General features: G+C 40.6%; 1 protein-coding gene across 3 annotated transcripts in view; it reads left to right on the top strand.

Annotated features, from left to right (window-relative positions):
- SH3RF3 (SH3 domain containing ring finger 3) overlaps nucleotides 1-26886 on the top strand; it is a 572673-nt gene that overhangs the window by 270831 nt on the left and 274956 nt on the right. For all 3 annotated transcript variants that reach the window (XM_056556016.1, XM_056556015.1, XM_056556017.1), the window contains one exon: nucleotides 24192-24467. In XM_056556016.1, the coding sequence (XP_056411991.1) occupies nucleotides 24192-24467 (276 nt within the window). The remainder of the gene's footprint in view (nucleotides 1-24191; nucleotides 24468-26886) is intronic.

Below are 26886 nucleotides of genomic sequence, written 5' to 3'. Positions count from 1 at the left end.
CACGGTCCACGCCAATCCCTCTCTGGCACAGAGGATCCACCTCCTGCCAGCCGGCATCGTGACAGTGCTCCTCCCACCTGTCCCGCAGCATGTGTTTACAATCCCACACTTCCACGGACATTTTGTCACAGCTTCTAGAGATAGCCCCTCCTGTGCAATTTCATTACCCCCGGTGCCATTTCATCTGTATAAAAATAGAAACCAGAGGACAGCGCCTTGTGCGTTACCCTTAAATGACTTGGACCCATAGAAGAATCCTGTATCTCAAGAAACAGTATACGGGCAAGATGTCCTTTCATCTTGTTTCAGAGATAAACCTGCACATAACCCCTAGCACAGGGGCATCTCTCAGTCATGGAAGAAGCTGCAGAGGCCAGAAGGTTACAGGGAGGGGGCAACCCAACCTGTCAGGATACAATGGTGGAAGTGTAGAAAGACGACCTTATAGCAATCAGGCGCTGCTTCATCCAAATCCCATTCAAATGAAGTCTCCAGATGCTGAGTATTTTCAATTCCACAATGGAAAATGTATTAAAATAACAAAGCAGTAACAGAAAATGCTATGATGCGTTTCGCAAGCTTGTTCCCCCTTCCTCAGATTGCCACTGAGGACAGGGGAACATAAATACCACTATATTTCATATAGATATAGTCCAAATAATGGAACAGATGATACAGAATAAAAATACAGTAATGGGCATACGTGCTAATATATTAAGATGTATATGTATACTTAGGTCATCAATGTCCTGCAGAATTTATATCTCTAATATTGTTCTATTGCCAGAGTCTAATGAGGGTCTAAGGCCCAAAATGTCATGTATTATGGTTATCCGGCCAAATGTACTTAAAGGGTTTAGTGTGAGGATTTCCTAGTTTTTGTCAGGGGTTGTACTTAGGCAGCCCATTGATTTTGTTTGGAGCTGTATAATGCTACATTTCTCCTGTTTCACCTCGCTGATATATCATTGCAATTGGTATATATGTCTAATGCACATGCACTGCTAAAAAAAAACACTTGCAATTTTCACGTATTCTGAGATGAACAAACAAGCTCCCTCCCTATACTGCTTCTTCATGCAATAATTTATTTAACATGTATTAACAACATTTAAAAAGATAAAAATAAAAAAAAGCAGGTACCTTTTATTTTATTGTATTTAGAACCATTTGAAAATTAGCTTGACTGTATCGGTAGTTGACTGATCTCTGGAGAAGAGTTTTCCTGACAGTGTCTGCATTGCTATTACTGCCCCTATGTGTTTTGCCACACAACTGTCCTAGTCTATTTACAATGCAAATTTGCCCAGGTATAGTAATAACAACAATATGTATTTATATAGCACAGACAGATACTGCAGTGCTGTACACAGTTCACTCAAATCGGTCCTTGTCTCCATTAGGGCTCACAATCTGAATTCACCTATCAGTATGTGTTTTGGAGTGTGGGAGGAAACCCACACAAACACGGGGAGAACATACTCGTTGCAGATGTTTTCCTTGGTGGGATTTGAGCCTAGGACTCCAGCACTGCAAGGCAACATTATATGATTTATACCCAGACCTGACATTATTATATTGTTTCCCCAAAAATACACCCTACCCCGAAAATAAGCCCTAGCTGGATTATCGGGGTGGTCTGCAATATAAGCCCTATCCCGAAAATAAGACCTAGGCCAGTGGTCTTCAATCTGCGGACCTCCAGATGTTGTAAAACTACAACTCCCAGCATGCCCGGACAGCCGTTGGCTGTCCGGGCATGCTGGGAGTTGTAGTTTTGCAACATCTGGGGGTACACAGGTTGAAGACTACTGATCTAGGCAATGCTCAGGCTGCAAATATTAAAAACCAAAACTTTAACTTACCTTAGTCCTCCGTTCCCGCGTTGCTAAGGAACCGGCCTCACTGTTCTCCGCTGCTTTTGCTGCTTCCTGGTGTTGGGACATCACAGAGCCGGTCGCAGCGATGTCCCGCCTCGGCCGATGATAGGCTGAGCGCATTGTCATGTAAGGAGTCGGCCGGCTTCTTACATGACAGTTGGTTTAGCCAATCATCAGCCGAGGCGGGACATCGCTGCGGCCGGTGATAGGCTGGAGACTCTGTGACGTTCCCATCCCCAGGACCACAGCAAGAACAGCCGAGGGACCATGAGGCCGGTTCCTTAGCAATGCGGGAACGGAGGTCGAAAGTAAGTTAAAGTTTGTTTTTTAATATTTGCAGCCCGGACACAGGAATACTTAACTGCTCTTTTGGCGCAAAGGTATTGGCCAGTGTTTAGAAGTATAGAGGTGTGTGCTACATAAAAAACATTCAGGTGTATATGTGGGCCCTTCATGCTCAAGCTACTTTACAAGTACAGCGCAGCGGCTGATAATTATTTGGCGGGGGGGGGGGGAGAAGCAGCGCTCGCGGGTGACATACGGTACGATTAGCCCCCCGATGTGGGGTGCAGCGCTGGGCTGATAAACCGGTGGGGGGGGGGGGGGGGGATGTTGGGTTTGCAGAGCTGCGCCCATCACATGTAAATAAGCCCTACCCTGAAAAAAAAGCCCTAGTGTGTTTTGGTGACTAACATTAATATAAGACCCGGTCTTATTTTCGGAGAAACACGGTAATATTTACAGACTTGTTGTGGGCAGTTTGGTGACTACCCTTTTGAAGTTATGAGCCCACAAGTATATCTACTTTATGTGGTGTGCCATTATTTTGGGTTGAAGGGGTTACCCATCTTTACAAAAAAATAAAGGCCTTAAATGAATTAAAACAACACACTATTACTTACCTCCGCCTCTGTTTTCACACTGATCCCCTGTTCTGCCTCAGTTCAGCGCTTTGGTCTTGATGTAGAAGCAGAGGTCACATGACCACTGCAGCCGGTCTGCGGCCTCGGCGGTCAGGCTCCTGGTATCATGGCTCCCATCACTTGGCTGCAGCTGTCATGTGACCTAAATGTTTTCCTAAATCAAAACTGGAGCACCAAACGAAGACAAAACAGTGAATCAGTGTAGGAACGTATGGGGAAGTAAGTAACAGTCTTTTATTTTAATTCATTTGGCCTCTTAAAAAAAAAAAAAAAAAAAAAAGAATTTAAAGGTGGATAACCCCTTAAAATATGTTGATTTAATGCATCAAACACATGTTTGAATAGAATAGAAATCAGGTAGCCTCAAATAAATCTAGAATATATGAACTAGGATATATGTTCTAATTAATAAGCCATGGTGCTGTCCCATTATGTAGAATGGTTTATTTTGATCAATATAGCTGTAAGTGTTCAGAGCCCCTTTCTCTGTGGTGTGAACTAAAGATGAACACGTTAGATGTAATGCACAATGCACTGTTACACTCATCAGTCACGGTCATTGCAGAATCACATTCGATTTACAACACATTATCCCAAGGTGAAGGTTCTCTCCCTATTGACGACTGCTCTGACAGAAGCTCAAGAAGAGATGAGAGAGATTGCTGGGACGTACTATATGATCTGTGAAATTACAGCTACCTGTCTGCGTTATCAGCATTTCTAAGGGAACAGCCGCTTCACTCCTACAGAATGTGACAAAGCCTGCCATTTGTTTTCTTTTAGTTATTCTTCAATCAGGATTTTACATAATACAACATCAAAACTGTCAAACCTACTTTGGTCATTGTGCAGAACCTAACTACTATATAATTATATTTATCTTTCTTACAGCCTTATAAATGGTGGGAAAATCTGCATTGACATTTTTTCTTCTTCTTGACAGTGAAGTAAATACCCCTCATAAAATTGTTATTATACCGTAAGTCACACAATCACAAACTTTGAAGATCACTGTAGTATGGGTGTCACAATTCCAACATTCAAAATGCGACCCCCTTCATGTATGTATATACCGTATATACTCGAGTATAAGCCGTCCCGAATATAAGCTGAGGCCCTTAATTTCACCCCAAAAACCCAGGAAAAGTTATTGACTTGACTATAAGCCTAGGGTGGGAAATACATCATCCCCCCCATGTCATCATCCCCCCTGTCATCATCCAGACCCCCGTCATTAACACCCCCATCATCATCACCCTGTCATCACCCCCCCTTCATCATTACCCCCTTCATCATCACTGCCTGTCATCATCCCCCCTTCATCATTACCCTGTCATCATCCCCCCTTCATCATCACCCCCTGTCATCATCACCGCCTGTCATCATCCCCCTGTCATCATCCCACACCCTCCCCTTCATCATCACCGCCTGTCATCATCCCACCCCCCCTTCATCATCACCGCCTGTCATCATCCCACCCCCCCTTCATCATGACCGCCTGTCAATCCAGTGGTCTTCAACCTGCGAACCTCCAGATGTTGTAGTTTTGAAACATCTGGAGGTCCACAGGTTGAAAACCACTGCGGCCTCCATCATAATCCAGACACCCCTCCCCCCTTTAGTTTTCTACTCACCTCCCCTCGGTGGGAAGGAAGGGTGAGCTGTTTCGGGCCATCTATGCTGCAGGGACCGTCTGGTGGGGAGGGTTAGTCATTGCGGTCTGTCCATTTTCACAGGGAGAGGCCTCTTCTTAGCTCCGGGCCTGGCCCCGGACTAGTGACGTTGCCTTGACCGCGATGCACAGGGACGTTCATGCGCAGGGACGAACGTCCCTGTGCGTCGTCGTCAAGGCAATGTCCCTAGTCTGGGCCCAGAGCGGAGAAGAGGGCCCCCCTGGTGAAGATGGACAGACCGCAACGACTAACCCTCCCCACCGGATGGTCCCTGCAGTATAGATGGCCCGGACCAGCTCACCCTTCCTTCCCACTGAGGGGAGGTGAGTAGAAAACTAAAGGGGGGAGGGGGGTCTGGATGATGACAGAGGCCCGAGCAGTGGTCTTCAACCTGCGGACCTCCAGATGTTTCAAAACTACAACTCCCAGCATGCCCGAAGAGCCGATGGCTGTCCAGGGAATGCTGGGAGTTGTAGTTTTGAAACATCTGGAGGTCCGCAGGTTGAAGACCACTGACAGTAGGAGAGTTCACTCGAGTATAAGCCGAGGGGGGCGTTTTCAGCACAAAAAATCGTGCTGAAAAACTCGGCTTGTATTCTAGTATATCTGCACTGATATAAATGTGTATAAGTTAGGTCTCCCAATAGTTACAAAAACTGATAGACCAAAAAGGGAACCTCTAAAATATAGCTTTTAATTTTTATAAATGTTTAAAAATCACTATAGTGAAAAAAGTGAAATAGAAGTAAATTAAACTAGAAAAAATGAAAAGATGAAAAATATACTCAAAAATCCAAATAGTTGCAGGCCATCATGTAGTCCAAAGAGTCCAAATGAACATGTAATAGCCTCAACCGGCACAGTTCATATATGTAGAACTCTAACTGGACAATGCAGAATATATGTAGCAGTTCACATAGGATGCATAGAACAATCTTCATAAGTTGCAGTTCACACAAGATGTTGGTCAATATTATTCCACAGAAGCAGAGTCTCCAATAACAATACTTCACCATGAACCACTCTAAGAATCTTCAAATGCTCAGGATAACAGAATATTCAGCTCAAACCATTCGTAAAAGATACAGTACCCAATTTAAGCACATCATTTGTTTGTATCTCATGCGTTAGACATGCGTTAATTGCGACCAGCACTGCAGCTCTCCTATGATATGAGATGATAAAGTAGACCACTGTCCACATTGTGCAGTACGTATCAGATCATAGTATATAGGTCCTCATCAACAGTCCAGTCTGCTCTTGAGCACCACATTAGCACTGCCAATTCACATGTAGAAATATAGATGTATCAATTGTTGTACTTAAAACACCTCGTTACACTTATTCCAGCAACAATGTTTCAACTGTAGAGGATATTATATAGCATTCAGTAATGGATCCTCTTCCAAATTACTATGGCAGAAACAATATTACTATTCATCAGAGATGTCACGATTGCTCCGGCAACAAAGTTCATAGGATCAACAATATTTCAACTGTAGGATATATTGCATAATCAGTCCTTATTCCAGAGTATTAATTGCAAAGACAGTATTACTGTTGATCAGAGATGCCGCAATTATCCCAATCATAATGCTTTAGTTAGAAAATGCAATATATGATGATCAGTATTAGAACTATTCTCCAATGCATTATACTAACAATAGCATGTCCATTATTCAATCGATATACCTTGATTAATATCCTGTGTTAATGATATTATCCATAGTTGTAATATAAGGCCACTTATTGTTGATCCTTATGGTGTAGTATGCATACTAGTGTTAATAAATGTGCCTGGACATATAAACCACATATTATTATTGTAGTGTTGTGGTCACACTTATCTAATTAAGCTGCGGATTTTCTGCTGTCTCAATTTTCAGTGCTTCATGCTTCATCCGCTGTGGGCACACAGCTTTGGATCTCGATCCTGCACCGACAGTAATCAGTATCCCGCTTTAGCTTCAGATGGCGGCATGATAACTCTCTTTCATGAGGGGTCCATAATTTGACTCCATCTCACTAAGGGGGTCCAACGCGGCATTTCTTTAGCTAGAATCTTCAGGGACCATTAGGCTAGTCTCCTTAATTTCAAAGAAAGGTGCAATAGCACTATGCGTGCGGCTCTGATGGCGTCCGTACTAGAACTAATTAACTAACATTATACTATACCTGGTGATTCCTCCTCACATGACCCAGGAAAACCAATCACCACCATGCCGACACTTTCGTGACGTCCATACCAGAGTGATGACCAGGTGTATCCCGGGTCATGCGCAAAGAGGAACTCAGTATTACCTTCAGGAGGTATGCGTTCCAAACCTCATTCTGAATTATTGCTGGCTAGGCTCGGCTGACAGTTTAACTATTACAGCTACCCGTCCCATTGCGGGACACTCAGGTTTATGCAAGAAGATTGTATTATAAGGAGTCAATCTGCAATGAGGCTATACTAAAGTAATGAATGACGTTAGATAGCTGAAAACACTATGCAGAATATTTTTTAATGATACTTCAATATATACAAACAAGTGAAAAAAGCACTAAATTAAGGAGACTAGCCTTATGGTCCCTGAAGATTCTAGCTAAAGAAATGCCGCGTTGGACCCCCTAAGTGAGATGGAGTCAAATTATGGACCCCTCATGAAAGAGAGTTATCATGCCGCCATCTGAAGCTAAAGCGGGATACTGATTACTGTCGGTGCAGGATCGAGATCCAAAGCTGTGTGCCCACAGCGGATGAAGCATGAAGCACTGAAAATTGAGACAGCAGAAAATCTGCAGCTTAATTAGATAAGTGTGACCACAACACTACAATAATAATATGTGGTTTATATGTCCAGGCACATTTATTAACACTAGTATGCATACTACACCATAAGGATCAACAATAAGTGGCCTTATATTACAACTATGGATAATATCATTAACACAGGATATTAATCAAGGTATATCGATTGAATAATGGACATGCTATTGTTAGTATAATGCATTGGAGAATAGTTCTAATACTGATCATCATATATTGCATTTTCTAACTAAAGCATTATGATTGGGATAATTGCGGCATCTCTGATCAACAGTAATACTGTCTTTGCAATTAATACTCTGGAAGAAGGACTGATTATGCAATATATCCTACAGTTGAAATATTGTTGATCCTATGAACTTTGTTGCCGGAGCAATCGTGACATCTCTGATGAATAGTAATATTGTTTCTGCCATAGTAATTTGGAAGAGGATCCATTACTGAATGCTATATAATATCCTCTACAGTTGAAACATTGTTGCTGGAATAAGTGTAAGGAGGTGTTTTAAGTACAACAATTGATACATCTATATTTCTACATGTGAATTGGCAGTGCTAATGTGGTGCTCAAGAGCAGACTGGACTGTTGATGAGGACCTATATACTATGATCTGATACGTACTGCACAATGTGGACAGTGGTCTACTTTATCATCTCATATCATAGGAGAGCTGCAGTGCTGGTCGCAATTAACGCATGTCTAACGCATGAGATACAAACAAATGATGTGCTTAAATTGAGCACTGTATCTTTTACGAATGGTTTGAGCTGAATATTCTGTTATCCTGAGCATTTGAAGATTCTTAGAGTGGTTCATGGTGAAGTATTCTTATTGGAGACTCTGCTTCTGTGGAATAATATTGACCAACATCTTGTGTGAACTGCAACTTATGAAGATTGTTCTATGCATCCTATGTGAACTGCTACATATATTCTGCATTGTCCAGTTAGAGTTCTACATATATGAACTGTGCCGGTTGAGGCTATTACATGTTCATTTGGACTCTTTGGACTACATGATGGCCTGCAACTATTTGGATTTTTGAGTATATTTTTCATCTTTTCATTTTTTCTAGTTTAATTTACTTCTATTTCACTTTTTTCACTATAGTGATTTTTAAACATTTATACAAATTAAAAGCTATATTTTAGAGGTTCCCTTTGTGGTCTATCAGTTTTTGTACTCTAGTATATACGGTATATATATATATATATATATATATATATATAAAGTCCCAAAATAATGCAGCACTACTTATCCAATCCAGCAAACAATGGTGGTGCCAGCGTCCAAAAAAAAGACTTGATCAAGGTCCTCCATAGACAAAAACCAAAAACAGGCGCAGCACTCTCAAAAAAATGGGTGATTTAATATCTCATGTCAGCATTACAACGTTTCAACTCCTCCTGGAGCCATTTTCAAGCATAGTGATATACAAACACCACAGGGCTTTTATGCCCCAAACAATTAATTAGTGCAAAGCAATTCATAAAGTGCCAATCAAATAAGTATAATATAAAAATATAAACAGTGCATTATATAATTATATAGCACATAGTGCATCAGTGTAAATGAAGTGCTATAGTGCATACAGTGCATAAAAATATACAAAAAGTTAAAATACAGCTTGAAAATACATATCAAGATATGATTGCATATAATCATGCAATCATAAACACCTGTGTACATAATGAACATCATAAAATAGTACATACTGCATGGTACGGAGGAAACATCCACCTGCTCCTACAATGGCGCCGCGAGCGTGGGCTCCTAGCTACTGCGTCTGCGCAGACAGACTGTGAGTACTTCCGCATACACACTCGCGGTCATGTGACTCACACGCTCACGTGATCCGCTACCACGGCAACGGCCACCGCTATCTGCGAGGCAGTATACAGAGGCAGCCGGAGCACGATCGCAAGCGACAATCCAGACCGCGAGATGTGCATGTATAGAAATGAAGGAAACAAGAACACAGGTATCAGCAAAGAAGAAGGTACAAACAGGACCGCGGATTCAGATGCCAAAACAAGGGGGTTACACAGCGCATAACAGAATAGAAGAAGATTAAGAGCAAAAAGCATGAAAGAACAATTAATAAAAAGAAAAAATGATAATGAAAATGAAAAATGAATAAAAAAATAAATAAAAAAAATATATAATCCATAAAGCATTGTTTCTTTTTTGTTTCTTTTTTACAATAGTGTTTTCACTGTTTTTATAGAATCTTAGTAGGGTTACACCTTGTTGGGCCAGGGATAGATAACTGACTTAACCCCTAATAGGGCCGAGGAGTCATCCATCAAAGGGGGGACGCCTGTGTTCAGGACCGTCAAGCCCTCACCCCACTGGATTCACCCCACCTGGGCTATATTCAAGGGCGCCCGCTTATCCAGCAGCGCTGAACCCTAGGCATACTGCCTAATTTACTTCCAAATAAAAAAAACAAAAGATAAATAATAAAAAAATAATAAAAATGAATAAATAAAAAATATACAAAACAATATAAAAAAATGAAAAAATATAAAAACAGAAATGGAAAAAATAGAAATTTTTGGAAGATACCCAGAAAGATGTACTATGCGCATATATACTCCACATGATGGAATCCACCAACCACGGTCCAATCAGTACCACAACAGTGCTCAATCTGTGTAACTTTATTTAATTCATATAATAGTAATGATACAAAATATATAATTTAAAGATATTGTAGAAATTTATCATAGTTCACATATGTTGGAGTAGGTGATGTCTCCTCCGGCGGTTGAAGAAATCTAAAAATAAAAATAAAAAAACATTGTTAGAATCGTGACATTATATTTGTATATCACATTACATATGCATAGAGGAGGTAAGTATAACGATGGATAAATGGAATTCAGGGGCTATTTATAGGCCACCTCTGTTTGTAAGTTTTCTACATAATATTGAAATCCGCATTAAGGCCATAGGGACGTAATGTTTTAAGTTTATGTATCCACCATAATTCACGTCGTTTCAAAATAGCTAATCTATCACCCCCTCTCACAGGATGTGGTATATGATCAATTGCCATAAAACGTAGGTCCTTCTCCAAGTGGCCAAGCTCAGTAAAGTGCTTGGACACCGGGAGATCTAACCGACGTTTACGTATGCTAAACCTATGGTTATTAATTCTAGTTTTCAAATTCAAGGTAGTTTGCCCCACGTAGACCAAATTACATGGGCAAGTCAGAATATAAATTACCCAGGTTGAATCACACGTGAGATAAAATTTTAGAGGGTATTCCACCCTGGTCTCTGGATGTTTAAAGCTAGATCCCTTAATCATGAATTTACAATCCACACATGTTAAACATGGAAAAGAACCAAAATTTCGTATACTGAGTACAGTCTGTCTAAGGGTTTGGGGTGGGTCAATAGTAGATTTTACCAGTTTGTCCCTCAAATTTCTTGATCTTTTATAAGACATCAAGGGAAATGTGGAAAACTCCTCAATTCCCTTGAAACTTTTTTGTAATATGGTCCAGTGTTTATTAATAACACCCGCAATTTTGCCACTATGGTTATTATACACTGATGTGAAAGGAATTCTTTTTGTTTTTTGTGTCTTACTAACTTTAGTCAAAGTAGATTGTCTGTCAAGAATCTGTAATTTATTTCGCTGTCTATCAACTATATCTTTTGGATACCCTCTCTCCAAAAAATTGGAAGAGATGGTGTCCAAAGTAGAGTCCAGAATTAATTCGTCACTTACGATACGTTTTGCTCTAAGTAACTGACTGTACGGGAGTGATTCAATCATCCGTCTAGGGTGACAGCTCTTGAAATGCAATAGCGTATTTTTGTCTGTTGGTTTAGTGTACAGGGATGTAGAAATCTGTCCATTCTTTTTGCCCACCCAGACATCAAGAAAACTAATGCCCTCTAGGGAGGAAGTCATAGTAAATTCAATGTTGGGGTCAATAGAATTTAGAAATTGGTGGAATCGATTTAGTTCCTCCATAGAACCATTCCACAGGAGGAAGATGTCATCAATATATCGCCACCATGCCAGACAATGTCTGGCATGGTGGGACGGGTAGATGACATCCTCCTCCATTGTGGCGACATACAAATTGGCATACATAGGCGCGACATTCGTCCCCATAGCGGTCCCGACTAATTGTAGATAAAATTTTTCTTCAAACATAAAGTAATTATTGGTAAGTATAAGTTCTAATAAATCTAACATGAACTGTCGGGCCGCTATGGGGAATTCGGATGTCGCTAATACTCTAGAAATTGCCATTAAACCTCGTTCATGACTAATCGAGGTGTATAGACTCGTGATATCAAATGACACCAAAATTGTGTCTTCTCGAGTCTGTACATCTTGGATCTTATTTAAAAAATCAGTAGTGTCTTGTATATAGGACTGGGTCCTAAAAACAAAAGGTCTAAGAACCCTGTCGAGAAAAATGGAAGCATTACTGAGGAGTGAATTGCGCCCAGAAACTATAGGGCGGCCTGGTGGATTGACCAGAGATTTGTGTATTTTGGGGAGAACATAGATGACAGGTGTAACCGGATTCTTAACTACAAGAAATTCTCTAAGACTCTCATCAATGATGCCTTCCACAAATGCTTGTTCTACAATAGACGTAAGTTTCCCCAGTATAGCTTTTTTAGGATCAAACTCTAATACCCTATAGGTCCGTACATCTAATAATTGTCGATATACCTCTTTCTTGTAATCTGCTAGGTCCATAACCACGACCCCACCCCCTTTGTCAGCGGGTTTAATGGTGAGGCCGTGGTTATGGACGAGCAGATCAATGGCTTCTTTCTCCTTTAAGGAGAGATTGTGCTGCACATTACCAGTTTGTAAAATTTTTTCTTTCAATAACTCCATATCATTCCGTACTAGTGTAATAAATGTCTCCAATGGATGGGAAACAAGTGCTGGGTTAAAAAAACTTTTGTTATATAAATCAAACTTCTTAAGTTGTAGCAAACCACCAGCTACCTGTTCTCCATGCATTGTCTCCCCACTACTTCTTACATCATTAAACCAAATTTTTAATTTAATCCGTCTGAAAAAATCCTGTAAATCACACTCTAGTTCAAACCAATTAACAGGAGATATAGGACAAAACGACAACCCTTTAGCTAATAAAGCCAATTCGCCATCAGAGAGTACATGGGAAGATATATTTACCACAGTCTGAGTATCATTCAGGTCTTTCTCTTGCTGTCCTGGAATAGGGCAGGTGTTAATTTCCCTTGTTTCTGTCTTCTGGTTCTTCCTTGACCGATATCTTTTTCGACCACCTCTTCTGGTGGGTTTCTTGTAAGGTTCACAGATGGACCCTCTCCTAAAAAATCTTTGGAAGGAGCAGGATTATTTGTAACATTCCTAGAAAAAGATTTATTAGATTTACCCCGACGGGGAGAAAAAAACTGACTGTCCGTATTATTGGACCACTGTTGAAGTAAATTAGGCAGTATGCCTAGGGTTCAGCGCTGCTGGATAAGCGGGCGCCCTTGAATATAGCCCAGGTGGGGTGAATCCAGTGGGGTGAGGGCTTGACGGTCCTGAACACAGGCGTCCCCCCTTTGATGGATGACTCCTCGGCCCTATTAGGGGTTAAGTCAGTTATCTATCCCTGGCCCAACAAGGTGTAACCCTACTAAGATTCTATAAAAACAGTGAAAACACTATTGTAAAAAAGAAACAAAAAAGAAACAATGCTTTATGGATTATATATTTTTTTTATTTATTTTTTTATTCATTTTTCATTTTCATTATCATTTTTTCTTTTTATTAATTGTTCTTTCATGCTTTTTGCTCTTAATCTTCTTCTATTCTGTTATGCGCTGTGTAACCCCCTTGTTTTGGCATCTGAATCCGCGGTCCTGTTTGTACCTTCTTCTTTGCTGATACCTGTGTTCTTGTTTCCTTCATTTCTATACATGCACATCTCGCGGTCTGGATTGTCGCTTGCGATCGTGCTCCGGCTGCCTCTGTATACTGCCTCGCAGATAGCGGTGGCCGTTGCCGTGGTAGCGGATCACGTGAGCGTGTGAGTCACATGACCGCGAGTGTGTATGCGGAAGTACTCACAGTCTGTCTGCGCAGACGCAGTAGCTAGGAGCCCACGCTCGCGGCGCCATTGTAGGAGCAGGTGGATGTTTCCTCCGTACCATGCAGTATGTACTATTTTATGATGTTCATTATGTACACAGGTGTTTATGATTGCATGATTATATGCAATCATATCTTGATATGTATTTTCAAGCTGTATTTTAACTTTTTGTATATTTTTATGCACTGTATGCACTATAGCACTTCATTTACACTGATGCACTATGTGCTATATAATTATATAATGCACTGTTTATATTTTTATATTATACTTATTTGATTGGCACTTTATGAATTGCTTTGCACTAATTAATTGTTTGGGGCATAAAAGCCCTGTGGTGTTTGTATATCACTATGCTTGAAAATGGCTCCAGGAGGAGTTGAAACGTTGTAATGCTGACATGAGATATTAAATCACCCATTTTTTTGAGAGTGCTGCGCCTGTTTTTGGTTTTTATATATATATATATTTATAAATTTATGCAAAAGAAAAGTTGACCGGTTGCCCATAGGAACCAATCAGAGCACTTCTTTCATTTTTAAAAAGGCCTCTGAGAAATGAAAGAAGGGATCTGATTGGTTGCCTAGGGGAACTTTTCCTTTGCACAGATTTCGATAAATCTCCCCCTAGGTGTCTCCCTTTCCTGCCGTCTGCTGTCTACTGCCTGTTATTAGGGGAAATCTGTTTGTAGTTACAACTAGATTGAGAAAGAACACAGGAAGCAAGGTAAAGAAGTACTGCAGTGTAAGACAATAACCTGCACACACCCTTTGTACTGTGTGCAGGTGGTACCGGAGCACAGTTTATTTTGTTTATTTTTGCAGCCCGGGCACAGGAATATGTAGAATTCATGCAGTAGAGATGTATGTGCTAGTATGTGCTATGGGCACATGAGAGAGGGGGGGATCATGAAAAGCTTGGGCTGTGTACCTGAAAGCTAAGCGAGTCTGCCTGCTAATAATGATCCACACTGTTCCTGAAAGATAAATCTATGCTTTTCTATCATCTCATATCAACCATAAAGCTCTGGGCAGCTGTCTCAGAGTACCTACTGCTATACGTCTAAAGTGCTGCAGTGTAATCTCTCTCCCACCTACCTTTGCCCTCTCAGTAGTAACAGTTTATTGTTTAGTTTAACCCCTTCCTTGCTGATGCTGTTTCTTCCATTTAGGCTAACAAAACACATTGCAAACCAAATGCATTAGTAATCCCTTCTCCCTCCACATGCCATCTGTAGTACTATACAGTGTAAATCATCACCCAGCACAGTGTCAGCCTGTTCAGTCTAGTGCACTATTTCATGGCATAGCAAAGAAGAGTATGGGGGTATGTATCAAACCTTTTACTCCATGATTTTGGCTGTAGTTTGTCTCTATTTTTGGTGCAGTTGCTTTTTAGAGACAAATAATTGCGACAAACCAAATAAAATTTTGTTTTTTCAAAGTGACGTTGGGAGTTGTGATTTCAGTTGAAATCATGCAGTGGTCAGGAATTTATTATTTGCAACTTTTCCGTTTGTTGCATATTTTGGCGCAATTACGCTTATTTAGTTGCAATTCTACACCCATCATCAGTTGGCTTAGAAACTGTGGAGACTGTGGACAGCATTACTAAAAAGTTGCACAGGTTAAAAGTCGCAAACAAAGTCGCAGAGAAATTTGATAAGCACCAGATTTATCACATGCCCTGCACCATGTAATACATTTGGTGCAGGTACACAGGTTTAAACATGTGAATTAATGGAGTGAAAAGTCGAACACCTCCTCCACTTTTCATGAATACCCCTTATGTCTTTTGATTGCCAGAGAAGTAAGGGAAAGGTGGTAAATATATGTACCGTATATACTCGAGTATAAGCCGAGATTTTCAGCACGAGACACCCCCCTCGGCTTATACTCGCGTGAACTCTCCGCCTGTCAATCCCTTCTCAGTGGTCTTCAACCTGCGGACCTCCAGATGTTTCAAAACTACAACTCCCAGCATGCCCGGGCCCTGCCCCGGACTAGTGACGTTGCCTTGACGACGACGCACAGGGACGTTCATGCGCGTCCCTGTGCGTCATCGTCAAGGCAATGTCACTAGTCCGGGGCAGACCCGGAGCGAGGAGAAGTGCCCCCCCCCAGTTAAAATGGACAGTCCGGAACAACTAACCCTGCCCACCGGACGGTCCCTGCAGCATAGATGGCCCGGACCAGCTTACCCTTTCTTCCCACCAAGGGGAGGTGAGTAGAAAACTAAAGGGTGGGGGGGTCTGGATGATGACGAAGGCCGCAATGGTCAGCCGATGGCTGTCCGGGCATGCTGGGAGTTGTAGTTTTGCAACATCTGGAGGTCCGCAGGTTGAAGACCACTGGATTTACAGGCGGTGATGATGAAGGGGGGTGTGGGATGATGACAGGGGGATGATGACAGGCGGTGATGATGAAGGGGGGATGATGACAGGCGGTGATGATGAAGGGGGGGTGTGGGATGATAACGTGATGATGATGAAGGGGGGGATGATGACAGGCGGTGATGATGACGGGCGGTGATGATGAAGAGTGGATGATGACAGGGTGATGATGACGGGGGTCTGGAGGATGACAGGGTGATGATGACGGGGGTCTGGATGATGACAGGCGTTGATTATGATGACGGGGGTGTTAATGACGGGGGTGTGGATGATGACAGGGGGGGATGATGACATGGGGGGGATGATGTATTTCCCACCCTAGGCTTATAGTCGAGTCAATAACTTTTCCTGGGTTTTTGGGGTGAAATTAGGGGCCTCGGTTTATATTCGGGTCGGCTTATATTCGAGTATATACGGTACTACTGGCAAACAGCCCAGCTCCGGTCCCACCCTCTGGAATGGACAGAGTGAGAAATAGCTGTGCACCATAGAGGGGACTCATAGGGGCAAGGTTAGCATTAAAATCACCTCATCACCACTTTGAAGGGTTAATCTAACAAAACCATGCAGGTTTTATTATGATTTAGCTATTTTGAAATTACAGGTACATTTTAATCTCTACACATGATGGTAGGACTCCCACTTATTACAGCTAATTGCCAGGAGTCCCAACTGAGGAATATTTTGTGATCATTTTCTAGGTGTTGTTCAAAACAAGTAAAAACCCTTTAGGATATGTTCACATGTGGTAGGTATGCTGCAGATTTTGACTTCCAAATCTGCAGCACATCCACCATGTGAACATACCCTTAATCTGCAGTCACAGAACACAGCGATCCTTTAATTTGGGGAAAACAAAACAATAGATAATGCCTGACTTACACATTGTATCACCCACTGGAATTCTGCCTTTATAATTTATATATTTTTTATTATCAGGACAACCTTCTGCAATACAATTTTAATTAAAATATACAAAAAGTGAAATATAATATAGCAAACAGATGATAGCCCCACAAGTATTAGGTAGATGTTTATAGTATTTCTCTTCCGACATTATGCACACAATGCTTTTGATTCATTAGAATTTTTGGCCAATGTTTCTACATAAAATCTGAACCTTGAAACAGGGAAAAAAGCTAAAGCGTCAGAAGAGTGATGATGTAATGTATGAATAGTGGCTGTTCCTGTGTGATGTCTGTAATTATGGGAAGTCAGTGTAGTCTTCATGTAGTTTCCATAGAAACTGCTATTGATACAGCATGTCACCTACATCAACATGCATGTGAAATGCCAGCAACATCCGTGATTTACATTTAAACGTAAAGATGTTCCTGAAAGTTCTGGGCTACAGAGTAGATTTAATATTTTCTGTATATACAACAATCGGGAGTTTTATAAAAAAAAATCTTTGCTACATATGTGTTTACCACCTTAAAGAAGCACTCCAGGTCCGTGTGTTTTTTTTGTTTGTTTGTTTGTTCTTTTTGCCCATATCATGAACACTCACCATCACTAATCAGTCGCATCCATGCGTTTCATTACTGTAAATGGGTCATGTGATCACCAGTCTGAATCTTTAAACCTTCCAGTGCTTACTATGTGAGAGCAGGATGTCAGTTCTGACTTCTTATGAACTAAATGATGACATAATCAGCTATCAGATCCCTCACCACTCAGATCTGTATGCTGCTGCAATTTCAATGGGATCAGGATATATAGTATGGTGCTATTTACCACAATTCCACAGATTGCGTAAAAAATATACCATTTCTGCTCTGAAACAAAAACCAATATGGCTGCAAACCTATGCCTGACACATCAGCTAAATCAAGTACAGGGCTATGCTGCACTATAAAAGAGTACTACTTCTTTAATTAATTTGTTCTGTCTTAAATTATTCTATTTAATTTAGAAAGTAATTTCTGTCATTTCTTAAAGAGTCTTTTTTTGTCATAACAAGCAATGGTATATATGTGCTTTCACTTCAATCACTACCTTTTATCATCATATAATTTTTAGGACCAAATTCTGTGCTTATTGGCAGTCATGTGACTACACAGGTGTTATCACCAATTATTCCATATTATACTCAACTCCAGCTCACGTTACCCATTGAGAATAATTCATACCCAAAACAGTCCTTACAGATAGAATAATGACTGCCTGCAGGGTGGATGAAGTTTAGAATTTCACTTTATAGCCCAAGTTTGCATGCTGTGGTTGCTGTCACATGTAAATGAAGCCACATCCACATATGGCGGCCAATGGCAGCCACATGTGGGCATAATATTATCCACATGTGCAGTTTGAGTACCCGGCTTTACTGTGTTATTATTATTATTATTATTATTAACTAAGATCCTATACTCCCTTTAGTTTTGGCTGCAGAACCATCAATTACAAAACAAAAAGCAAAAAATAAAATAAAACATTGCGTTGGTTTGGTGGTTATCTAATTATGATAATAGAAAGAAAATAACAGAAATATAGGACATAAATCATTTAAAAATCACATAAAAAAGGCCACTCACTGGTTACTGGTTCAAGTGAAGGCTAGGAGCCGATTTGCACTATGATGCAGATAAGGATTATCTAGCCTGCCCTTGTACCAGTAACCAGTAAGTGGCCTTTTTTATGTGATTTCTTTTTGTCATTGAACTATGCTCTGAAATGGTAGTACACCGTATTCTATAGTGTAACTTACAGTAATTATACTGCAACATTATATCATACAGTAGTATACTGTACGTTTGAATGGGTATTTCATTCTGAAGTTATCCCCTATTAGTGTTGAAAGCGAACATTCAAATAGCAAATTTTTATTGTGAATATTGGCACTTTGCGATTTCGCGAATATTTAGAATATAGCGAAATATATTCGTTATGATGAATATTCTTTTTTTTTATTGTCAGAGGTTAGCAACATCCCTAGCAACCAATAGGAAAGTAGTTAGTGTAATGCATGTGCATTTTGCAAATTTCGTTAAGAATTTTGCATGGAAAAGTTAACGAATATGCAAAATTCGCGAATTTTGGACAAATATTCCTCCATATATTCACAAATTCGAATATGGCCTATGCTGCTCATCACTATGACCTTTCTTCAGGTTGAGATCTGACCTCTGGGGACCCCCACCAATCCCAAGAATGGGGAAAGAAATTATCTGGAATGAATGACGTTCACCACACTTGCGTGGTGCAAATCATTCAACCTCTATGGAGCCACCAATGAATGACGTGTTCAGCACTCCATCTTCAGCTGGAAAGATATTCTCATATGCAGCAATTCCCTAATATATTTTTATCCCTTTTACAAGTAATACTACCTTTTTGAGCAGGCATGATCCAATAAATTCTTTCCTGTCTAGGCAGCAGCATACACAAGTAGTTTTCGTCAGTCTTTGTCTGTGGAGTCACTGGTACACTTCAGAAAGCATTCTGTTTAGATTTGCGGAGCAGTATATGATGACTTTATATACTTGTGCTTTGCTCATCTATTGTTGGATCACTTTCACTCATGAAGTCACAAAAAGGCAAAGTTGACACAAACATCTGAAAGATTAGCTTTACATACAATTTGCTAGTGTACGTGTCAGTTTACCTTCTCCTCTTCCTCTTTCTTTTGTGGTTACTCAGGGATCACTCCTGGGTCCTCTCCTCTTTTCTTTAAACTCACAAAACCTGAGATTTCCATCTGAGTGTGTGGCACTACTATAACTCCTAGGCAGCATGCTGACTGTCTAGAGGTTATGTTAGACTGGAATCTTTACTTTACATCCTGTATTCAGTACCTTTTACACCCAGTTTTCAGTGCCTTTTATACCCTGTATTCAGTGCCTTTTACACCCTGTATTCAGTGCCTTCTACACCCTGTATTCAGTGCCTTTTACACCCTGTATTCAGTGCCTTTTACAGTCTTGTTACCTGCACCTCAAAAGCATCTCCAGAATTCTTACCGTTGACGGATTGTTTTTATTGCTCTTATTCACTCTCTCCTTGGCTATTATAACTATTTACCTCTTTCTTTTTCTAAACTCTTCCTTTTTTAGTCCATCTTGAATGCAGAAGCCAGGCTTATCCAAGGGTCTATTCACAAGGCGTAATTCCATCTCAAATGAAAGCCCATAGACTTCTATGCGATTCCGCACTCCCATTCACACTTCTGAATTTCCGCTTGCAGAATGGGAATGGGAGTGCGGAATCCCATAGAAGTCTATGGGCTTTAATTTGAGGTGGAATTCCACAAGTAGAAATTCTGCCGTGTGAATAGACCCTAACTTTCCAGCCATTACTCTAATACTTCCCTTCTGCACCATGTAGCTCAGAGTACAATATAAACTCTTCACTCTCGCCCACAAAGCTCTCCACAGGGCTGCACCTTTCTACATCTCCTCCCTCATCTCTGTCTACCATCCTACACTTGCTCTGTGCTCTGCCAAGGATCGAAAACTAACATCTTCTAGAATCCGAACCTCTCTCTCCCATTATCACGAATTGGCTCCAGTTCTCTGGACTGTGATATCCAGAGTTCTCAGACTTATTCCAAAGGTCCACAGTTTTAAGCGTCCCCTGAAAACACATCTCTTCATGCAGGCTTATAACATTTCCTAAATAGTTTCCCCTACACCAACCCCCCTTCCACCTCTGTATTATTCAGCAGTGTTCCCTGCACTCCATGCATTTTTGTATCTGTTAAGAATTTCTAATTCTGTAATGTCTAATTGTCTATTATGATTATTACTACAAAACTGCAATGTGCAGAAATCAAAATACAGGACTATGCAAGACTATGAGGCTCGAGGCTAAATCGCCAGCAATTAGTTCTTTGCAGAGCACTGCCTGAGGCAAGAACTTAAACCTGTAGTTTGCAAAGGTGCCATAGCTTAGCTCCATATCAAGGTATTATAATCTTGTGGCTGATACAAGAAAATTAGTTACAATAAGATATTATTTCCTCCTGTAAACTATGGAGATATAAAAATCCTGTTCTGTGTAATTCTGATATTGTTCTGATTTTCTATGTGTATTTAATAGGAGGAGAAAAGATCATTCAACAGCAATCAGCACTTTGTCGCATTGTAGGACTCAGCAGAATGTAGTTAAACACTGGTATATATTAGAACTGAGCAGACTTAGGTATTAACCTATGGCAGAAATGTTCCAAACCTGCAAGGCATGAGTGAAAATCAATGCCCTCAATTACTAAAAACCATGTTCAGAGATGAGCTCCAGTATTGTTAATCTACGTTTCTGAACAATGGATTTAGGGAGTGCATGGTAGATAAATACACTGCTCAAAAAAATAAAGGGAACACTAAGATAACACATCCTGGATCTGAATGAATGAACTCATCGTATGAAATACTTTCGTCTTTACATAGATGAATGAGCTGAAAAACAAAATCACACAAAAATTATCATTGGAAATCAAATTTATGAACCCATGGAGGTCTGGATATGGAGTCACACTCAAAATCAAAGTGGAAAACCACACTACAGGCTGACCCAACTTTGATGTAATGTCCTTAAAACAAGTCAAAATGAGGCTCAGTAGTGTGTGGCCTCAACGTGCCCGTATGACCTCCCTTCAAGCCTGGGCATGCTCCTGATTAGGTGGCGGATGGTCTCCTGAGGGATGTCCTCCCAGACCTGGACTAAAGCATCCATCAACTCCTGAACAGTCTGTGCTGCATAGTGGCTTTGTGGATGGAGCAAGACACGATGTCTCAGATGTGCTCAATCGGATTCAGGTCTGGGGAACGGGCGAGAAGTCCATACCATTACCGACTCGCCACCAAACTGGTCATGCTGGAGAATGTTGCAGGCAGCAGAACATTTTCCACGGCGTCTCCAGACTCTGTCACGTCTGTCACATGTGCTCAGTGTGAACCTGCTTTCATCTGTGAAGAGCACAGGGTGCCAGTGGCAAATTTGCCTATCTTGACCATTTTGACACATGCACATTTGTGGCCTGCTGGAGGTCATTTTGCAGGGCTCTGACAGTGCTCCTTCTGCTCCTCCTTGCACAAAGGCGGAGGTAGTGGTCCTGCTGCTGGGTTGTTGCCCTCCTACGGCCTCCTCCACATCTCCTGATGTACTGGCCTGTCTCCTGGTAGCGCCTCCATGCTCTGTACACTACGCTGGGAGACACAGCAAACCTTCTTGCCACAGGTCGCATTTGATGTGCTATCCTGAATGAGCTGCACTACCTGAGCAACTTGTTTGGGTTGTAGACTCCGTCTCATGCTACCATTAGAGTGAAAGCACCGCCAGCATTCAAAAGTGACTAAAATATCAGTCAGGAAGCATAGGAACTGAAAAGTGGTCTGTGGTCATCACCTGCAAAACCACTCCTTTATCCAGTGCTAATTGCTTATCATTTTCACCTGTTGTCTGTTCCATTTGCACAACAGCATGTGAAATTGATTGTCAATCAGTGTTGCTTCCTGAGTGGACAGTGTGATTTCACAGAAGTGTGATTGACTTGGAGTTACTTTGTGTTGTTTAAGTGTTCCCTTTAGTTTTTTTGAGCAGTGTAAAAGGATTAAACAAGCTGGTTTGACCTATCCAAGAAACATTGTCTTATCTATTATAAAACTCAAGGATTAGGATTAACATACTTTAGAATATTTTATTTAATCTATACTGACAACTGAGCTCTGTCCCATGCCAATTTACATTATCTTTCATTATAGTTCCCCTAAAAAGTACCACTTATGTTGTGTGTTGTATACATCAAATTAGAGATTTCATTTTAGACCATTGTATAATGTGATGGCTTTTAAATAGCAAATTAATAATAGGATTTTTACTTGGCATCAGAAAACAACAGTCTAGAACTATACCGCCGCATCACACATCTTCTAGTAATAATAACTAAAACCTGCAAAAACAAAGCAATTTACCGGTTATACCACTGTCCATTACCTGTTTCCAAAATATTTTTTTTACATATTTATGTCACATACACCTAAGATTTATTGTTTATCTTTAGCAGTATACAGTAAATAAAACAATTGTTATTTGTAAATAATCATGTTAATGTAATTGAAAATCCCATTAATAAATTCCCCAAGCAAAGCTAAAGCTCTGTATTTGCCTTGCCATGCACAAATTTCATTCTTTGCACTAGGAATAACAAAGTGTTTAAAGGGGTACTCTGGTGAAAAACATTTTTTTTTTAAATCAACTGGTTCCAGAATGTTCAACAGATTTGTAAATGACTTCTTTTTAAAAATCTTAACCCTTCCAGTACTTATCAGCTGCTGTATGCTCCACAGTTCTTTTCTTTTTACATTTCTTTTCTGTCTGACCACAAGTGCTCTCTGCTGACACCTCTGTCCATATGTTTAAAGGGGCACTCCGGTGGAGAACATTTTTTTTAAACAACTGCTGCCAGAAAGTTAAACATATTTGTAAATTACTTCTATTAAAATATCTTTATCCTTCCAATATTTTATTAGCTGCTATATACTACAGAAAAAGTTCTTTTCTTTTTGGATTTCTTTTTTTTTTTTCACCCACGGTGCTCTCTGCTGACACCTCTGTACGTATCAGGAACTGTCCAGAACAGGAGCAAGTCCCCATAGCAAACCTATGCTGCTCTGGAGAGTTCCTGAAACAGACAGACGTGTCAGCAGAGAGCACTTTGGACAGAAAAAAAAAGAAATACAAAAACAAAAGAACTTTCTCTGTAATATACAGCCGCTAATAAGTACTGGAAGGATAAATATTTTTTAACAGAAGTAATTTAATAAATCTGTTTAACTTTCTGGCACCAGTTTCTGGCACAAGTTTAAAAACAACAACAATGTTTTCCACCAGAGTACACCTATAAGCATGTGTTCTTATAAGATAGACATAGGCTAAATAGTTTGCCACAATACAACCAAAAATGAAAAGTTCCTATTGTTTCACCTTGACATATCTAGTAAGAATTGAAAATCCCCACTAGAGCTCTGGATGTACTATCAGAATTATTGAGGTGTAAATGTAAGAGAATGAGTTGCAACTTTTTTTTTATTTTTTATAAATAGAACTGCATACTTTTTATTATTATTATTATTATTATTATTACTATTATGATTATTCGGAGAGGGAAAATCTGTTGCACACATAATTCATGTAAGAAACTGAAAAGGGCTTGGAAAAGCAAGAGTATATATGAAACGGCAACCACCTGTTCCACTAAAATGTATCTACCTCACTTGGTATTTTACTATGACTGGGTGTTTTACAGAACAACACAGGGGAATGCTGTACATTTTTCACTCTCTACATACATTTTATATATGGAAAGTTTATTAGTTTTAATACTGCTGAGCACCATACACCTCAAAGTACATGTGTTAACTTGTATTTCTTCGGTTTCTTTTTTCTTCCTATTTCCATCAGAATATTTCTCAGCTCCCATGTGGAAAAGCACTCTACGCTTATGAGGGAAAGGAGCCCGGTGATCTAAAATTTAACAAGGGTGACATCATCATTCTACGACGGAAAGTAGATGAGAACTGGTATCATGGAGAACTGAATGGAAATCGGGGCTTCTTTCCAGCAAGTTATATCCAGTGCATAAAGCCTCTTAGCCAGCCTCCTCCACAAGGGAAAGCACTTTATGACTTTGAAATCAAGGATAAAGATCAGGATAAGGACTGTCTAACTTTCACCAAGGTAAATATACATTAATCCGCTCTGCATGACAATTCTATTGATCTCTTTGCTGCAATGATTGAATTTCCCCTGACAAACTATGTTTCAGCTTTTCTATTTAAATGCACTACAGCAACAGCCCAGTCATCCAGTTGTGTGGCTGAATTTACACCTGGCCAAGGTTTTGGGGGAGCAGTCACTGCAACACCATCTGGTTGAGTTCACTGCCTTTAGGCAACTAATGGGGTGTGCCCAGGTTGTGCATATCCAGTTGCTTTGTGTTCCAACCTTGCAAAATCATGTGGAGGAGAGAACCACTCCATGCATTTTTCAGTATGCTGCACAGTGAACAGCGCAGTGCACTTGAACTAGTAGCTATGCCCAGGGTACCACTGCAACAACGCAAGACATCCATGGTTGTGCCGATACTGTGTCACCTTGGACGTCTGCCGCCTATCCTCCTCCTCACCCACATCCTCTTCAACGGATATCTTATAGTCTTCCAAAGGGGCAGAGCATAGCTTACCCTCCTTCTCCCCCCTTTCAAAGTTGCAAAGCACTGCCACCTAGTATTATATGTGGTAGGCCTGAGCAAGAAAAGCCAGATGGCAGAGAACTTGCTGCCTTGCCTCCATATACAGTATAGCCGATGTGCTACATCTGGTTTTAAGACATTTCTTAAAAGGGTTTGGCCCACAAACACTAATTATCCCCTATACTCAGGATAGGAGATAACATCAGATCTCAAGAACAGGGAACGGTGTCTCCTTTAGAATGTAGCGATTGTCGCACTTGCACATTGTTGCTCCATTAATTCTTTATGAGAACTGCCAAAGATAGCAGAGAACAGTTTGGCAAGACAGCCTGTCTGTTCTCAGGGAAGATTTGGTTTCTCATGGTTGCCTATGGGCATACAGCTGAGAAAGGCACTTATGCCGAAACGCGTCTTGTACCGGGATGTGCATCAATAAATCATCACTATTTTGCAACATTGGTGAGTGCTAGGTATCATTCTTTCTATTCTTGGCATATCTCCACCTCATGCACCATCACAATATACACAAAAGTGCCGACATACCAAAACTGTTTTCAGTTCAGGCATTAGCAATTGATCAGAGTGTTTCATAAACATACCCATTATCACTCCCACAATGTATCCACTCCCTATATGGCATTGCCAGGAACGTCCCATGATCTATTTAACAACCAGCTCTGCTCAATGCAAACTGCATGTAATTTTACTGACAGCCCTGCTGACCTACCAGGAGGTGGAAGTGCCAGGACAATAAGCTGCTGTGCTGCTGCTCACACCTCCTGAGGGTGTACATATAAGCCAGAAGCTGAACTGCTGCCTTGCTCGTGAAAATGATTTTCATCCTACACTAGTGTTTAGTGCCCTGTTATCACTATTGGTATTCTGACCTTTTGTGACCTGACCTGTTATTTGTTTACTGACTTTGCTCCTGCCTTCTGATCTTGTACTGTGCTGCCCTAAAGGATTTAATCATTGCTACTTGTAACATCCCGATGGGTGTGGATCCACTGTGCCACTTACTGGCTTGGCTTAGGGTAAGTGGCAGCTGGCTGGGCAAGCAATTGGGAGAAACTGACACTATAGACAGTGTCAGATGCAGCAGAGCTGACAGGGGGTTTATAGCAGAGCAAGTGCTATGAGAATAGCAGAGCCAAATAGGCTACAGGTGCAGCTAGGTGGAACAAGCTTGCAGGCAGACAGAGGCATGGTCGACAGTCAAATTTCATACACAGGAGAGACAAGAGAGGATCCAAGGGATGAGGTTAAGACAAAGTCCAGAAGGCAGGCTATAGTCAGGAATCACTTGATCAGCAGACAAACTCAGAGGCCTTTGCAGGAACTACACTATTGCTCATACAAAATCCACTAGTGCAGTGTGTTTTTAACCGCAGGGTTTTTCCATTTTTGCATTTTCATCTTTTCCTTCTAAAAATCATAACATTTTCAATTTTGCACATAAAATTCCATATGATGGCTTATTTCTTGCGCCACCAATTCTTCTTTGCAGTGACATTAGTCATTTCACCCAAAAATCCACGGCGAAATGGAAAAAAAATGTATTGTGCGACAAAATTTAAGCAAAAATTTCATTTTGTAACCTTTGGGGGCTTCCGTTTCTACGCAGTGCATTTTTTGGTAAAAATAACACCTTATCTTTATTCTGTAGGTCCATACGGTTAAATTCATACCCTACTTATATAGGTTGGATATTGTCGTACTTCGGAAAAAAATCATAACTACATGCAGGAAAATTTATATGTTAAAGATTCTCATCTTCTAACCCCTATAGCTTTTTTATTTTTCTGTGTATGGGCCAGTATGAGGGCTCATTTTTTGCGCCGTGTTCTGAAGTTTTTATCGGTACCCTTTTTGTATTGATTGGCTTTTTGATCACTTTTTATAAAT

This window comes from Hyla sarda, chromosome 2 (genome assembly GCF_029499605.1).
Source record: "Hyla sarda isolate aHylSar1 chromosome 2, aHylSar1.hap1, whole genome shotgun sequence".
Lineage (NCBI taxonomy): Eukaryota > Metazoa > Chordata > Amphibia > Anura > Hylidae > Hyla > Hyla sarda.
Note: the sequence above shows the minus strand (reverse complement) of the source record. Positions and strands in the feature narration are given on the sequence as shown.